This window comes from Aptenodytes patagonicus, chromosome 3 (genome assembly GCF_965638725.1).
Source record: "Aptenodytes patagonicus chromosome 3, bAptPat1.pri.cur, whole genome shotgun sequence".
Taxonomy (NCBI): domain Eukaryota; kingdom Metazoa; phylum Chordata; class Aves; order Sphenisciformes; family Spheniscidae; genus Aptenodytes; species Aptenodytes patagonicus.
Genome location: NC_134951.1, coordinates 87,434,864 through 87,451,763, shown reverse-complemented (window position 1 = coordinate 87,451,763; position 16,900 = coordinate 87,434,864). Strand labels below are relative to the sequence as shown.

General features: G+C 37.1%; 1 protein-coding gene across 1 annotated transcript in view; it reads left to right on the top strand.

Annotated features, from left to right (window-relative positions):
- LYST (lysosomal trafficking regulator) overlaps positions 1 to 16,900 on the top strand; it is an 87,142-nt gene that overhangs the window by 28,386 nt on the left and 41,856 nt on the right. Inside the window, exons 6-17 of the mRNA XM_076334156.1 lie at positions 476 to 1,505; positions 2,791 to 2,952; positions 3,602 to 3,758; positions 4,991 to 5,217; positions 6,550 to 6,616; positions 7,436 to 7,545; positions 8,602 to 9,025; positions 10,288 to 10,432; positions 11,241 to 11,414; positions 13,097 to 13,257; positions 14,663 to 14,853; positions 16,416 to 16,661. Of these exons, the coding sequence (XP_076190271.1) occupies positions 476 to 1,505; positions 2,791 to 2,952; positions 3,602 to 3,758; positions 4,991 to 5,217; positions 6,550 to 6,616; positions 7,436 to 7,545; positions 8,602 to 9,025; positions 10,288 to 10,432; positions 11,241 to 11,414; positions 13,097 to 13,257; positions 14,663 to 14,853; positions 16,416 to 16,661 (3,094 nt within the window). The remainder of the gene's footprint in view (positions 1 to 475; positions 1,506 to 2,790; positions 2,953 to 3,601; positions 3,759 to 4,990; positions 5,218 to 6,549; positions 6,617 to 7,435; positions 7,546 to 8,601; positions 9,026 to 10,287; positions 10,433 to 11,240; positions 11,415 to 13,096; positions 13,258 to 14,662; positions 14,854 to 16,415; positions 16,662 to 16,900) is intronic.

Here is a 16,900-nt window from a genome sequence, read left to right as displayed (position 1 = left end):
AGCTAGTAAAATGTCTTAAAACCTCAAGTTTATTTGAGAAGGAATCTCTACTTTCCGGTGAAGTCACAGAACTGAGAGAAATAAAGATATTTACTAGCTCCAGCTGCTAATAAAAAGTTAGGGGAAGGAAGTACCGCTAAAGAGCAAATGTCAGAAACACCTTTAATGTTTTGAACATCATACATCTTTGTAGTCTACATTTTAGAGGTTAATCAATATTTCCTACATTGTATCTTACAAAAAAATTGAATTTTCTACTACCAGATGGATGATGCTTACTTGGGATTCTAGACTACTGCAAACAAGTTCCTCCTCTCTTTAATTTACAGTAATTTATAGCAATTACTGTAAACATGATCAGTCCTTGGTGTTACTCAGGTGTGTAGAACAGAGGGTTATTTTTGGATAAGATGTCATCTGAACTACATGAATTTGTGGCTGACTTATAAGCTAACTCTTACGCTTTCTCTTGCAGGGTAATTAGAGACTTGTTTCTGAGTTGTAATGGAGTGAATCAAATGACTGAGTTAAATTACTTAGATATTTTAAGAAGCCATTCTTTAAAAGTGTTAGAGACTTTGATACTCTGCCTTGGTGACCAGCAGAAAGACCAAGCAATGCCAGAACTGGAAGGCCTGAACAGCGAAGAAAAGGAGTCTACATCTGACTTGCCTGCTTCTCTTTGTAGCCAGCACGCTGTTTCAGAAGTTCCTCAAAGCCTGAGCAAGTTTTATGCTGGCTTGAAAGAGGCTTACCCAAAAAAGAAGAAGTTTGTGAGCCAAGATGTTCACGTCAACACAATAAACTTATTTCTCTGTGTTGCTTTCTTATGTGTAAGTAAAGAAGCAGATGGTGATCTGGATTCAGCTGACTCTGAAGATACATCAGGATATGATAGTACAGCTAGTGAGCCATTAGGCCACAAATTACCATATCTGTCACTGGAAAGCCTTACTTTGCCTTCTCTGGAACATATTCACAGGGCTGCAGATATTTGGTCCATGTGTCGTTGCATATATTTGTATAGTTCAGTTTTCCAGAGACAGTTCCATAGACTTGGAGGCTTTGAAGCATGCCATAGATTACTAATCCTGATAATTCAGAAACTTGCAAAAAATAAGGAAAAGGAGCAAGAGAAGAGGGAGAGAGTTTTGAGTGAAAGCAGCAGAAGTTCACGTGGGAGTCCTGGTGGTGAGCTTCTCAACAAGGATGACTCTGTTCAGTTGGCTAAAAGCAGAGGTGCAACACAATTGGAGCTCGATAGTTCTCACAGTCTTGCTGGTGCAGAACAGCTGGTGCCTGAATGTGTCTCCTGTGATAGCTCTTTGATTAGGGAACACACTTCAGTTACTTCAGTTGCCAATCTTGAAGGAATAAAGACTTCTGTAAGAGAAGAGACTGAGTGGGCACTTCAAGGTATCAGACTTCTAGAAGCTCTGCTGACAATCTGCCTACACAGTGCAAGCACCATGCAGCAGAAGATGGAAGTAGAGATGCTTCACCAGGTACCCTGCAACTTCCCTTAGCTTACTTTATTCATATTTGTTACATACAGTATTATTTTAATAGTAATTTAGTCAAAAGTTCTCTGCCTTCCAGAATGGCAGATTGATCCAGGCTGGATGAGATTTTTACCTGGCTCACTTTTTTGAACTGTATTTTTGGTTTCTTTTTCATGTATATGTTACAGTTTGAGCCACCATGGTCAATATGGCTAAGGGCTGAACTCAACATCAAATGCTGTTTTCTGGGTTAATGCATCTTGAGTCCCAGGGAAGACTGTGATCCTGGCAGATGATTTTGGTTTTCTTCTGCATAAAATGGTCCTGACTAGAGGAAAGGGATGGCTTCCTCTCACTACAAAGGTAGTAGAGGTTGTCAACAACTATGAATTGCTGGCTGACTATGCCTGTATTTTTTTTTCTGGTCAGTTATGGCCTGCTTCTGTTTTTTCCTGTGTAGTCCTCTTGTCTAGTCCCACATTCTCCAGAGGCTGTCTGAGCTGATGGGATTTGAATGGTGGGAGAGACTTGGGTTTTTTGAAAGGGTATTCAGTGGAGAATGTGTGACAGAGGTGGGATTGAAGGAGAGCTGGGTAGGCAAGATGTGAGTGTTACATGTAATGAGTCACATGTGGTATTTTTGATGTTTCTGAGCAGAGCATGGTGCTTGAGAAAGAGGAATATTAAAGGGCACAGTTTTTTTCAGGACACCTGAAAAACCTATTACTTAAGCCTTAGAGGTGAACTAATTCAGTGTTCCACAAAGTTGTCAAGTCACAGGAGACACCTTCACTGTGCTTTAATGTTTTAATTGCTATCTTGAATTTTACTTGGCAGTTTGTTACAAATGCAGGAGCCGTTAGGTACAGGAGAGAACTGGAAACTGGAAGTTTGTCTGGGCCATGTGCTATGTTTGTGAACTTGGACATGTCACCCTCTGTCTTGTTAGCCTCTCTAGTAATATTGTGGTGTGATCTGAATGCACTGTGTACTTGGAACTGTTTCAGAAATGTTTATTTTAGAAACAGTGTTTTCACTTGCAATGTTTGGGAAACAGCATGTTGCCAGATTTTATTCAGTGTGCAGATTCCTTAACCAACTAAATCTGTCATGACAAACAGGATGAATCTTTCTTATTGCAAGAGATGGGATGAAGTCTGATGGTTTTAGCTGAGAAGTCAGATTAGTGTAGGTGGAAGGGGAAGTTCTTAAATGAAGGTACTAGACCATTTCTGTTAGCCAAAACAGAATGACATGAATCAAAATGTTTGTCTCCCCCAAAACACAGAATACCTGTGTGGATGATATCTTACTTCAAATAAGAGAGCAGCTTGCTCAATCAAAAGTGATAGAAACTGACTTGGCAAAGCCTCTGTTTGATTCACTCCTTCGTGTTGCGTTGGGCACTTTTTCTGCTGATCTGGATCATTCTGAAGAAAAAATTGAAAAGGTATGAAACACCAAGTAGTCTAATTCTAAATACCGCAAGGTTTGCTCGGTCGGGTTTGTTGTTTGGGTCTATTTTTAAACTTGATAGGACATGTTTAAATGTGTTTGCTTATGGTGGCTGTTGAAGACTAATTCTCTGATTCTCATGTGTAAGTTGAATACTGGTTATTGATATGCTCCCCACATTTACTGCTCAGAATTGAGTCATGCTCCAAAAAGGAGCAAGCTGTGTTACGCTTTATGGACATAACTGAAACCTGACGTTCTCTTCACTCTTTCATCCCACAACAGTGTGGATGGCTCTCAAAGGGGGAGCTTCAGATGGGGATATTGACTGACCTTAGTGGCTGCAGACATACCTCCACCTTAGTGAATGTTAAGGTGCATGTTCATGGTGGTAGTGACTTTGGAGACACAGTTAATAATGCATTGGCCACCTGCTTACCAAAGCTTTGGTCAGGTAGTTAGTAAGATTTTGCAGAATCCATTTTCTATGTAAGAATGGAGTATCCATAAAAAAGTATCTCAAGTTTCTTGCAAGTGTGATTAGTTTTTCTTTTGCCAATGGGCTTGGAGAAGATAGACATCTGGAAGGCTCTAAATTACTTGCTTTTCTGACCAAAGATGGTAAATTTGTCTGTGTTATACAGACCCATTACACTGAAAAGGAGCCTGTGTCACAACCTGGCGATATTTCTGAAGAAACTGAAGAATCACAGTGCTGTAGTCTTAAACTTTTTGCTGAAGAGGAAGGATATGAAGCAGATAGTGAAAGTAACCCCGATGATAGTGAAACCAAGAACGAAGGTAAATGTGAACTTTCTGACAAAAAAGCAGTCTTTATGACATAGCAAAGTTTGCTTGTCTTTCGAGATGTACAAAAATAGGGTATCAGAGACGTTTAACAGATAGAAATAGTTTAACTTTTTTACTTCCAGTAGGATGCTGTTACAGATGGAGGTGATGAATATTCTTACTGAGGGTTGCAGGAACTGTTCTGTCTTGGTTTTCTGGGTTTGTGACTCTTGCTCTAAAATCATGTTGCTCAAATGTATTACTGTGGTCTAGAAGCAGTTTTCTCCAGAGATGCTTATCAGTAGTTTGTCTGAAAATCAATGCTCAATCTTTTATTTAGTATTATAACAATCTGGTAAAAACTAGATAATCTATTTATATCTCTTTATATTCATTCAACGACTGATGTGCACATCTCTTGCTGTATTCTGTTTGTGTAATTAATTTTGAAAGTGAATTTGCTTTACTTTTTTCCTTTGTGCTGAACATCTGGATGCTTATGTTCTTGTATGAGGTCAGCATGAGCAGTAACAGCCTTTAATAGAACTGCATTCAGCTGTTGCTGTTTACTGGTGTGTTTAGGCTTTATCAACAGATATACAACATTTTAAAAGCATTTCTGAATTAAAAATTTAACCTGAAATATTTCCATGAAACATTTGCATGAAGTGTATGTCTGTACCAAATAATTTTTAAGTAACATGTTTTAAAGTCTCTCCAAGATGTAAGAGGAGAGGCTTAAATGGTTTTTTTTTCTTTTTTTGATTGTCGTGGAGATACTCTGTCATGTGCTGTCATGTACATTTTCTGAGTTAACTAAACAACTGCTTCCCCCAACCTTTTAACATTAAATGAAATAATTTAAATTCATCTCTTTTCTTGGCAGGCTCAGTTTTGTATAGAAGCTTGAGGCTCTATTACAATCATTTTACTGTCATGCTTCATGAAATTGCATATTTCATCATTACTATGTGTGTCCAGTTCCCAGGAAATGAAGGCCCATTGTTTAAGAACATGTAATGGGAGAAACTAATCCTTGCCCTTCTGTATCGGCAGGAAAATATGAAAATCCGAAGCAGGATAGAAGATTATACTAACTTCTGAAAACTGCTTATAAGCTAGTGACTATTTTTGTTTTGTACCTATGAGAAGGTTGGAGAAAGTATGTCCTTGGATGTCCTGTTTAAATCATGCAAACTGTCTTCAGCTGAGTAAGTTTCAGTAAGACAAGTGTTTTCTTTCAGGAGCAGACACAAAGGCAGAACCAGGATGTACTGGTCCTTCAGGTTATTTTAATGACCTAGCTGAAAACATCAATCAAGGAGAATTAATGTATCCTGAAATCTGCATGTTAGAATTAAACTTGCTCTCAGCTGGTAATGCAAGTTTAGATGTGCTTGCTCATGTATTCCAAAGCTGCCTGAAAATCATCAACCAGAAGGAGAGAAATGCCACTGTACTTATAGAACAGGTAAAAATGTTATTAAACAAAGGCAACAGCTTAGCAGTTGTATATCTTATTTTCTTCAGTTTTATAGTACCAGTATACCTAATAGAGTGATCTCGGAAATAGTCTCACTTGTTATGGCATTTAATAAGACCTGAAACAATGTGACTGATATTGCCAGCTGCATTGCATTTAAGTTATCAGAAACTATAGTATTGAAAGATATTTGACCTACAAAGCTTTTGAGTTTCACAGTTGCCTTATTTTATCAACACTGTTCAATCACTAGAGCTATAGATACAGATTTAATGACAGTCAGGCCATTGAAAAAAAAAGCAAATGTCTTGTATATGTATATATGTAAACATTCTACATATATATGTATTCAATATGTACTTTTAGTGATGTACCTCAAATATTTCATGCTTTTATTCTTCATAAGTTTATATTAGAAATTAGTTATGCACATGTTGATGTCCTTGTGATCCTTTGGAATTTCTGATGGCTAGCTTGTTTTTTGCTTTTTAATAACTAAATTGAGTATGCCTCTTTTGCAGAAGAAGAAAATATGGTTAAGTAATCTAAGCTTGAAGTGCTTGTTCATATAATCATTTGACTAAGAAGCAAAGTTGGTGCTTTACAGCTTAAACCAAAAGCAGAAAAGGAAAACATTATTTTATTTCAGTACTCCAATTGTTTGTGTGAATTATTGGCTTTAAATCACTAGCACACATGTATTTTTTTTCTGAACTTCAACACATGAAATTACTTATAATTCAAAATAATCTCATTTTCATTACTCTTCAATATCGTATAGAAAGAGCAATCTATCAAACTAATCAATTTAGAGATTTTGAATATCTCTAATTAGAGATTTTTCAAATTACCTTTATCTCAGATGCATTTGTGAAGGATGCTCGTAAGTAAACGGCTTTGGTTTTTTTTTGTAATTACTCTTTAAAGTAATCTTGCATAAAAAGGTTGGGGAAAGGTTGAATTTGCTTTCAGTATTGCATCACTGTATACCAACACGCTGTATTTTGTCACAACCTGTCAAATCCTGTAATTCTGTTATGGGGAAGAAGACAAGGGAGATCTTAGCTGCCGAATGGATAACGGCTCAAAGGTTTCTTTCTAGAATCATTTGGATTTCAAAGTCTCTTCTGCAGCTGAACTGTTCAGAACATGAAAGAATGTTGATTAGCAAATACAAAAAAAATTCCCATAATTTGAAGTAACTGGAATTGTCTTTTAAAATCAACAGTAGACAAGAATTGATTGAAAGAAATTATTTCTTAGTTCTTTGAGCTGGTGTATATTCTTCAGATATCAATTTTCCCGGTATGTTTTTAACAGGGAGCCGTTAAACATCTTTTGGGAGGATTTCTGAATATATTGACACAAACAGAGTCTGGTTTTCATGGTGAGTTCAAGGTCTAAGTACCTTAAATACCGCTTTTTATAACGTAATGTATACACACTCAAATTTTTAGTTCACAATGCAAATGCAAAATTGCAAAGCAAATTCATTGGTATGTGTGAATTCATGCAGCTGCTTTAACTTGTGACAAGTATCTAACTTATGTGTAAATACAGGGTTATTCTTGAGCTAGTGGAAATCTGTTATTTAAACATGTGCTGGCAGATCTGAAAAGGATAGTTGAAATCATAAACCTAGGGTGACAGTGTTAACAAACACTGCTCAGAAGAATAGCAGTTATCTTACTGATTGAATCTGACTCCATTGCAATGTAAGTTTTTATTTCAAATTTCTTTGTAACACAGGTCTTAGTGATGTCTTGATTGAGTTTTATTTCTAATCGGAAAACAGCTAGCTAATCCAAGCAAAAGCTGGCCCTAAGGTAGCTTTGCATAATGAGGTTGCTCCACAGCAGGAAAAGATGTAAACCCATCCCAGGACTTTGATCCCTGGCTTTGTGGGGAGAGCTTTGCAATGTAGATGCTAGGTTCCCAGACTTTCAGGCTCCACTTTGCAAACCTAGGAGCCAGACTTGCTGTAGCCATCTAGATTTGTTCAATGAAATTTTGAATGATAGTGTCAGGAAGTACTGTTGGATCTCTCTAGAATTCATCTTGTAATCATTACTGCTTCCTGAATTTGAAATGTTTTTGCAAAACACTCTGAATTCCAAGTTAATCTTTCCTCATAATAGTATGGAATATGAATTTTTAAAGCTTTAAAATTCTTTTCGAGAATATTATTTTGTCTGCTTATTTTTAGCATGTCAGATGGTGCTGGTAGACCTCTTAGTTTCCTTGATGAGTTCACAGACGTGTTCAGAAGAGCTAACTCTTCTTCTGAGGATATTTTTGGAGAAGACACCTTGTACGGTATGTATGGAGTAGCACATAGCAAAATACAGAGGCTTAATGAGAAAAATGAAGCAAAAAGAAAGTCCTTTTGTGTACACATATTTTGGGAAATAAGGGGACTAACAGCAACATTCTAATTGATCAAAACAAAATTTGGTTGTTGAAATAATTCATTCTCAAAACGTTAAAAGGAAATAGGAGATAAGACTAGAGAGGGTTTTGAAGTGTGTGTTAGAGTCCTGGGAACTTTCTTCAGCACAAGAAAACAAGATTCCTCTTGAGGAGGCTGATATTGTGGTTATGGATGACAGAACACTGTAATACTGTAAAATTTTAAGTAATTCCTTTAAAGTTATAAAGCACCTTGCTATTTCAGGAATGCTTTAGCAGCAGGAATTACTTTCAAAACTGTCTTAAGTTTGTTTGTGTAACACTGGAATCTACTGCTTGTGTGGGATATACTGCTGAAATACCTATCTGTTGGTTTGTGTGGGAGCCTGTAGAAAAAATTAAAAGGAAATAAAAAAAAAAACCCTGCAGAATCTGAAATAGTACCAAACCAAACAAGGAGACACAAGTCAATTTTTCAAAGGTAGCTTGCAATAATTGGCTAAGTAACTAGAGAAACATTTTAGCTTAAGGGCTCAGCTAGTTTTGTTACTGATTATGCAATAACAAAGTGATGGCCTGTGTGTGCATTCTTAACCAGCCTCAAACATGTGGTAAAAGGTGTGGTCTTTTGTTGAGGTGTAAGTTAATCTGTTAGCACATAACAAATGTGAGATAAGATTGTGCAATGAGCACCTGCTGTGGTTCAGCTGATTCCTAAGCATGGTAACTTGAAGATTGATCTGCCCTGACTAAATCCCCAAAACTGTTTGGCCATAGTCTGTTGAAGTTGCTACTTGATGCTTTGTAAATGTGCGTCAGTTTGGATATGGAAGTCCACCTCTGGGAAAACATGAATCCAAATTTAAATGAAAAGTGGGGTTCTGTTTAGTTAGATGACACTTGACTACATGGTGTAAACAGTTTGATATTTTTTTTCTCATTTGTTTGGTTTATTTCTTCTAGGAGATACTACTCAAGGGTGTATTGAAGATTATAGAAACTAATATTTATATGAACCCATTACAGTACCTTGCCTTCCCTTTGCTACACAGCACAAATTTGAGTAGTAGTTCTTCACAAAAATCTGCTAGCACTTCCAACAGCAAAACTGCTGGACTATTAAGCAGAGCAAAATTTTCACAGAGTAAGAAAGAGGCAGATGGTGAAAATTTGAGTCACCAGCTGCTTTCTTCTTGGCACGTAGCCCCAATTCACTTGCCTTTAGTTGGACAAAACTGTTGGCCACACATGTCTGAAGGCTTCAGTGTCTCGCTGTGGTTTCATCTGGAGTGTGCTCATGAAACAGAAAATTCAACAGAAAAGGGGAAAAAAATCAAGAGAACCAGCAGACTGGTAGCTGTAAGAGAGAACAGCTTTGACAGTACAGGTGAGGATATAGTACTTCCTACTTCTATTTAGGTAGCACTGAAGGATTCTGGTTACAAGTATTTCTAATTGATGTGCCACATACAAAAGGCTGATTTTTTTTTCTTATGATGGATATTAAACAAGAGTAGTAGTCTTTCTGATTTTTCTTTGAGTACTGTATCATATACTTAAAGATAAAACATTTCCAGCCTTAGTCCTTAAGTTAGATTAATGCCGGCTTCCTTAAATTTAGTATTTTCGTTGAGTTTGTAACTTCAGTAAAATGTCTTTATGCTACTTCATATTATGCTGAAGAAAATATTGAATGCTGCAGCTGAAAGGTCATGGGAAAAGACTGCGCAAGTTTATTCAGTCTCATGTATTGATGAAGCAAGTGGCATTTGTGTTCCTTCTCTTTAATAGAGAGCTAGTAAATCTTTGTGACTTAGGATTTAAATATTGGAACTCTTAGCTAAAAGATGCTCTGAATCCATCAAGTCAGAGCTTGAGGCTGACTCAGTATAAATCCTCTAATTTTCCTTGTGTGCATGCCATTGTGAATGTCAATAGCTGTACAACACTTCGCTGTTTATACTTTTGTAGAGACCCACCTGCTCCAAAACTCTTTTGAGCAGAATCTTTTGGATTATAATTTGTAGGAGGAAAAATTCCTTAAATTATTTAAAATGCGTCCCAATCACAACACTTGGAATACTTTTTACTGTACTTTTTTCTTTTTTACTGCATTTGAATAAGAGGGGGGAAAACCCAACCCTGAATCTTGGAACTCACTAGAGCTGCTTTTGTTAGAAGGTCTGTGCTTTCACTTGGTAAAGTAAAGTAAAAATATTGAATGCAAAATCATGCTTGAAGGATAGTATGATTTGTGAAGAAAAATCTAAAGATTTCTTGGTGCACGCTAAGACTGCCAGTTCAACATAGGAATGTAATATCATATGGCATGTCAAAAGCATCATTGAATTAGATAGTGTATTCATGCTTAGTGGGTTTACATGATTACAAACAAAAACATGTGAAGTGCTGAGTTAATGTCAAGCTCCTCTGTTTCAGTATGAGACCTAGGTCTCTGAAGAGAATCACGTGTATCAGTCAGCTCACTTAGAGAGAAGAAAAAACGACTGAAAAACAACCAAAGAAACCCCAGCTAAACAAAAAACAATTCTCTGCAGTACCTGAACTCTTTCTTTTCACCCTTAATAGCTGGTAGGACAGGTGTTGTTGTATTGTATTGTAATTGTGTATAAACGTTTATATTTCTAGAAGAAACGAAGTCTATAGGAATGGAATACCTAAGTCTGGGAGATAAACTTGTTGAAGATGGCTGTATTCATATAATCTCACTGGGTTCCAAAGCATTGATGATACAAGTCTGGGCAGACTTGAACACTGGAGCATTCGTATTTCGGTATGGTGTATTAGTCCAAAAGCAGTCTTGTGAACATATGTATTGTTACTTCCAGTAGCAGCTTGCAGAGAATACTGGTGGAGAGTAGAGAACTAATTTCTATAGCAGAGTCATCTTGCACACTGATGGCAACATCAATTAAATTTATTGCATACAGATCTACAGGATTACTTGCCAAAAATGTTAGTCTCTGGTCTCGCGTGTTTCATGTAGTCATAAATAAATAATTGCCCAAAATAAGATGCAAGATCAGTCATAAACATAATGTAATGCAAGACAGCAATTCAAGTATTAACGAAATGACACAATAAATGTGTGAAGATAAGCAAAAGCTTTTGTAGCTGTAGGTTTTCACACCCCAGGTGTGAAACTGCTGTTACTTAATACTTACCATGACAATCTTGTTTTTAATCTTCTGAATGTGTTTTAGCCCTAATTTAGTTCTCATAAGTAATGTATCCTTAAAATGTGTCTAAAGCTGCAATTTTAGAACACGTTATTTCACAGCATTCAAAGCACCTGCACTTTTTCCACAAACTGACCTTAACTTCTCTGTAAAATAGAGCTAATATCCTCATCGTAAATGTAAGCAGATTCATGCAAACAAGTTAAATAAGTTGAAACCAAAATGTGAGGATTTCCTCAGCTTATGTTGAGCACTCCAAATACAGCATTGTGATCAAAAAAATTATCTGTGAAGATTAAGGAATGCAATCTCAAAGTAACTGAGGCCAAAAAATTGCAGATTTGGAGCTTAAAATGCAAATTGGAAAACACACACTTTTTTCCTTTTCTGTTGTTTTCATAGTATGTGCATGGATCCAAATGATGAGATGAAAGCTGGTCTGCTGGCACAGGCTGAATCTCCAGAGAATGTTTTCCTTGTGGGCAGGTGGCAGCATTTAGCAATAACGTATCTGCAGCAGCCAGAAGGCAAGAAAAATATCCATGGAAAGCTGTTGCTGTGGGTTTCTGGTCAGAGGTAAAGTATATGTTAGTTGCACCTAGATATTTATCTTCTTAAAAAGATTATCTCTGGTAGGAAAACATCTGCACTGTTTTGGTGCAAGCTGAAGTTATGGTTGAGTAGTCTTCTAGGGGTAGGAGAAGGGTGTCTTACAGTGCTAGGAATTCCCTAGAGATATCCAGAATGGTCTTGATTGCTTTGAGAATATTCAGTTCATACCATGGACCAATGCAGACATCAGTGTTTTTCTTCATCACGAATATGTGAAAGAGGTAAGTACTACAAGATTTTGAGCAAGATCTGAAAAAAGCTATGGCATGAAGTTAGCAGTAGGCATAATGTCTCTGGTTAAGTTAGGAATCTGAATTAAGGAGGTATAGTTCAGGTACTGGCAATATTGTTGAAAGTAGGAATGAAGAGGAGATGGAGAAAAGGCAGTCATTTTTCTCCACTAAGAGAAATGGAGAGGGGAGAAGTTAAAAATATTTCAGACAAGATCTGAACTGGCAGTGGGAGGTACTACTTCTTCCACTGAAAACTTAAGGTCCATGCTCCTAAATGAGGTACCTGATGCTAGGTTAGGCGGGCCTGCGCCTGCCTGAAATATTGATTGGTTAGAGAAAAAGGAATTTATTAAATATCACAGTTTTTATCCTTTCTTCCTAACGTCCAGACTGTGAAGGCTTCCTTTGTGTCTCAGATATGAAGCAGGTGGTCAAAATGCTATGTTGTAAAACAATTAGATGTATCACAAAAATTCTTTACTATTCCTCTAGAATTTGGTCAGTAAACAAGCAATGTTATTAAAGACATTTCTAAAACCATAGCTAGGAGAAAAACTGTTGCACAGTTTTTCTTCCTGCAGTTAAACGTGGAATCGTAAAGTTTCAGACTTGTTTCACTTTGTTCTTGAAACTACATGGAGTTAATTTTCACGCAGTTTGATTGTCTCCCCCCCATTGTTCAGTCTGTGCATGCTGATATGCAGTAAAGTCCAAATATGGAGATGTAGGGGAAACTAAAAATACTGATGTTCTGCATGCGTGCAGTTAATGAGGCCCTGCTATATATAGTTAGTTGCCAATTTGCTAATAGTTAGGCTCTTCCAGGAAGCTTCAGATGACCTTTACAGTCCAATTGGTCTGCTTATGTAAATGCACATGAGGTTAATTGGATGCTTTTTGAAAGCATCAGGCTTATTGCCCGTGGCTGTACAGCACACTAGCTCTGACAGCGTTCCCTGGTATGAGCAAATCCTCAGCGTGGTATTTTCCAGCATATGTGAACCACAGTTTTCATGATGTGCATTAGCATATTCAAAGGCCTTTGACTTTTCAGGAATAGTAAAAATTCTTGAAAAATTGTGATATTTTAGAAGTGTGTATAGTGTTATATACAGTTTCTTCTTTGAGGTCAGAGGGAAGGAGGAAATCTCTGAAATCTTGACTGTATGGCTACCCTAGTTGGGACTCTATTCCTCTGTTCTGTGCAGAATTTAAATATATACATCACTATGTGTAACTGAGTTTTAAGGTGCCTAGAAGTTGAAGATGGCTTTAGTAATTTAATGTTGATAACAGCATGGCTTCTCATCTACTAAATATTAAAAATCTACTTTAAGCCTAAGCTGAATACCTTAGATAACAATTTTGATCACTTCTTAATATTTAAACTTTTTTCTTTATATGTATTTTTAGGAAATGTGAGATTAATTTAGATTATGCACTACCAAGGAAATCAAGCTTATCATCTGACAGTAATAAAACATTTTGTATGATTGGCCATTGTACATCGTCTCAAGAAGAATTGCTTCGATTGTCGGGTAGATGGGATCTTGGAAATCTGCTTCTATTTAATGGTACTTCTGTATGGTTTTTTCTTGAGTCTATCCTCTTCCCCCTCCGAGATCAAAGGCTTAACTTGATATTTTTTTTAACATGCCAAGCTTTTACAGTAAAAGCAACAACACATTCTTTGCCAGCATAATATATCAGGGAGAAAGTAGGCAAATGTTTCAATACTGAGTACTTCCTAATGTGTCCTGCCACTATTCTCTTGCTTTCTTTTTAGTGCTGTAATTGGCAATTCCAGTTACTTTAGTGTTTATTTAAATTTCTTTAAATAATACCTCAGGGTAGGGGATGGAGAGATGGTGGTACTTGCTCTGTTTTTTTTCTTCAAGCACTCAGTCTCTCCCAGCTAGAAAATTGATTTCACTTACCTGCTTCTAAACTACTAGTTTCAAATTACTTAAAGCATATTAAAAAGTAAACAAAATCTGAACCACCAAATACTGAGTTAAGCATGCTTATTTCTGAAACTGCTGAAGTTACTTTGGGGTTTTTCTTAGATGTGTAATTCTCCTCCCTCCTTGGAAAGTTTTGGTCCAGGGCTTCTGGGTGTTTGCTGAAGGCTGGAACCTTGCTGGTCGTGATCTGGCATTTCTTCATGTGCAGTGGCCTGGTCAGGACTACACAAGTGAAATCAGTTTGCCAGGGTGTCTGGTGTGTGCAGGTGTGTGTAGATATAGTGTATTTGTGCAGGCCATAGGTGAGATGCTTGTCATAAATGTAAGCTCCACCTGGTGAATCTACATGGTCTGATTGCCATGTGCCTACAGCCAGTATAACTGATGTATTCAGAGAGCACTGGATTTACTGCTATACAGTTGTCATCCACCTATACAGCAGAGACTTGGGTCCCTCTGGATGCTTTTGAATTTGCCTTCTCAGAAACAGATGACCCAAGATGTGCTGTCTGGAAAGGGGAGGGAGGTTCATTTGGCCTTCTACTTACTACATATTTTAATTTTTTCCTCCCTATTAGTTGTAGTGAGCTTTCACTGTTGTTGCATCCTTCTCGGTCACTGTATCCAGCTCTCCATGATGTTACTGCATGTTGTTGCTATCTGTAATCTTGCTGCGCTTTGAAAACTTTGAGGAGGCTTGGATAGATGACTTTTCAATTTAAAAAAGTGTAATTGATTATTCAGAGCTGTTGGTCTTCAGTTTGTGCAGATCATCTTCCTGATTTGGTTTCAGTTGCCTTTGCCACTGAATTGATCTGGCCTGTGGTGTGTCAAAGTCACTGATCTACAGTAGCTAGTAGGAAGCATTAGACTGTACTGAGTTTCTCATCAGCAGGTCCTACAAAAACCAGCCAGCGATCTTCCTTGTAAAGTCTCTGATGCAGTCTACTAGCCAATGTATGAATTTTGCTTCATTGTGTACTAAAGAGTTAACAGCTTCTTTTCTGGTTTTTAGGTGCAAAGATTGGACCGGAAGAAGCATTTTACTTATACACATGTGGGCCAGACTTCACATCTGTAATGCCTTGCAAATATGGCAAAACATTGACTGATTGCTCTAAGTACATAAGTAAAGAGATTCTACAATGTGAACAAATTAAGGAGCTCTTCATGGCAAAAAAGGAAGTGGATGTTGGGCCTCTAATTGTACGTTTCTACTTAAAAATGGTTCTTAATCTCTTAGAACTGATTAAGAAACTGGGAATACATTTCCTGCTGTCTCCCAAAGTGCTTCACTTTCTCAAAGCAGGCAGGAGCAAATCCAATTTTCATTAAAATCACTGCAAGGTTCTTCCCATTCATTTCAATGGGAGTTGAACTCCACACAGGGTGACTATTTCATCTTGCTGTAGATTGGATTCTGACAACTTCTAGACGTTCCAGCGTCTATAATACTGCATATTTCAACTCTGAGGAGCAGCCACCTCCAAAGGTGTATTAAGTACCTGCCCTAGGATGAATAGTAGCTCTTCTCTCTATTAGTGTAAAGGTAGCCAAGGACAGCTTAGTTAACCTTTTAACATTAAAACTGAGAGAAGAGGAGAAAGGAGGATTTATCTGGCTTTAACAGGAAGCAAAAGACTTTATCCCAATTCTTTGAGGGTTTTGAGAGGTAGTAAGTTAGCATCAAGTTTGGCTGAAAAGTCATTTTCTAGCTGGCAGATCTTAGCTTTTCTCATCTTTCCTGACTGAAACAGCCATGCCAGATCCAGGTGTCAATATAGTTATGCTAGAAAAAGAATAAAATAAAACTTTCTTATCAGTGGAGCCTGCTATATTTGGGGAATTGTCTTCATGCACTGGTAATTCCTGCTGTATGAATTGTTTCCACTAGAGGGATTTTTCTGATCTTGTTCCACAGCAGCTCTGTAGCTGTAGGCAAAGGGTCGTTCTGTCTGGATGTGATCCTTGTAAACAACGGTACTAAATTTTGAATATGTTAAGAAGGAATGAATGGAATAAATAAAAAGCCTAAAATCAGTCATGCAACTTTTAAGCTTCTTTTGCCTTACAAAACACCAAGTAATCAGAGAAGAGCTACGTGCTCAAGTGATTAATTAATCTCTGCACTTTTTGCAAGTGCCTTAAATGTAGTTATTTCTTATTTTAAATAAATAATCTCCCAAATATGATGATTTTACATTATCTGTGGAAATGAGTTGGTTACTTTCCACAGGAGCTTTGGTTTTGCTCTAAGTCTCTTCATCAGTAATGAAACTTCTTCTATTGAGATCCTTTTTCGTATGGCAAAGCTGATTAAAGGATAGACTTAAATTGGAGAGATTTTGGAAAAAATAGATAACTTTGTTTTGGACTCTCCACTTTAGAAAGGGAAACAATTTGCCCAATACCTCTGTATGCTCATTTTCTTTTAAATTTGTCAGTAACATTGTTTTTATGCAAAATAGTTGTAATTCTTCTTCAGGTGATAAGAGGGGGATCCTTGGTGGAATTTTGTAGTGCTTTCTTAACTTTGTGTTGTAGCTATTGCATACATTTGCTAAAACTTAGGAATCTTGTTGCATTTTAGTGCACATGCATCCACATGAAACTTAGGAGCATGCTAATGGTAAAGTAGAAATGAACTGCCAAAGTTGCTGCTACTTCTTGTTAGGTGGCTATTTCGTGTGTAGCTTTTTGTGTTTTGAGGGTTGGGGTTTTTTGTATTAAACTTTCTTGAAAAAATTTATAAACTTCTCTTGTTTCAGGAGAGTCTTGCTGTTGTTTATACCACATGCTGCCCTGGTCAGTACACCATATATGAACCTGTTATTAGACTGAAAGGTCAAGTGAAAACTGTACCTTCTCAGAGACCTTTCAGTTTGAAAGAAGTTCAGAGCAATGTATTGGACTCTCATCACCTGAAAACACTTCAGCCTGTTGAATATAAAACTCTTCAGGGTATACTACATGAAATTGGAGGAACTGCTGCATTTGTTTTCCTCTTTGCTAGGGTAAGGGGGCTGGAGGAGGGGGGTGCATGTATGCGTTCTCCCATATAAAATTTTCTTTGGATCTTGGGTAGCAAATCACATATTCTAGCTGCATTGCTCTAGTCTGCATGTGACTTCTTTTTTCTTAAAGAAAATTTGTGGAAAATATGTGACGTAACACAGACTGCATCATACAGGTTGTCTTAAATTGGAAGCTTAATTATAATTCTGTTATGTAATGTTTTTTGTAATATTGCTAG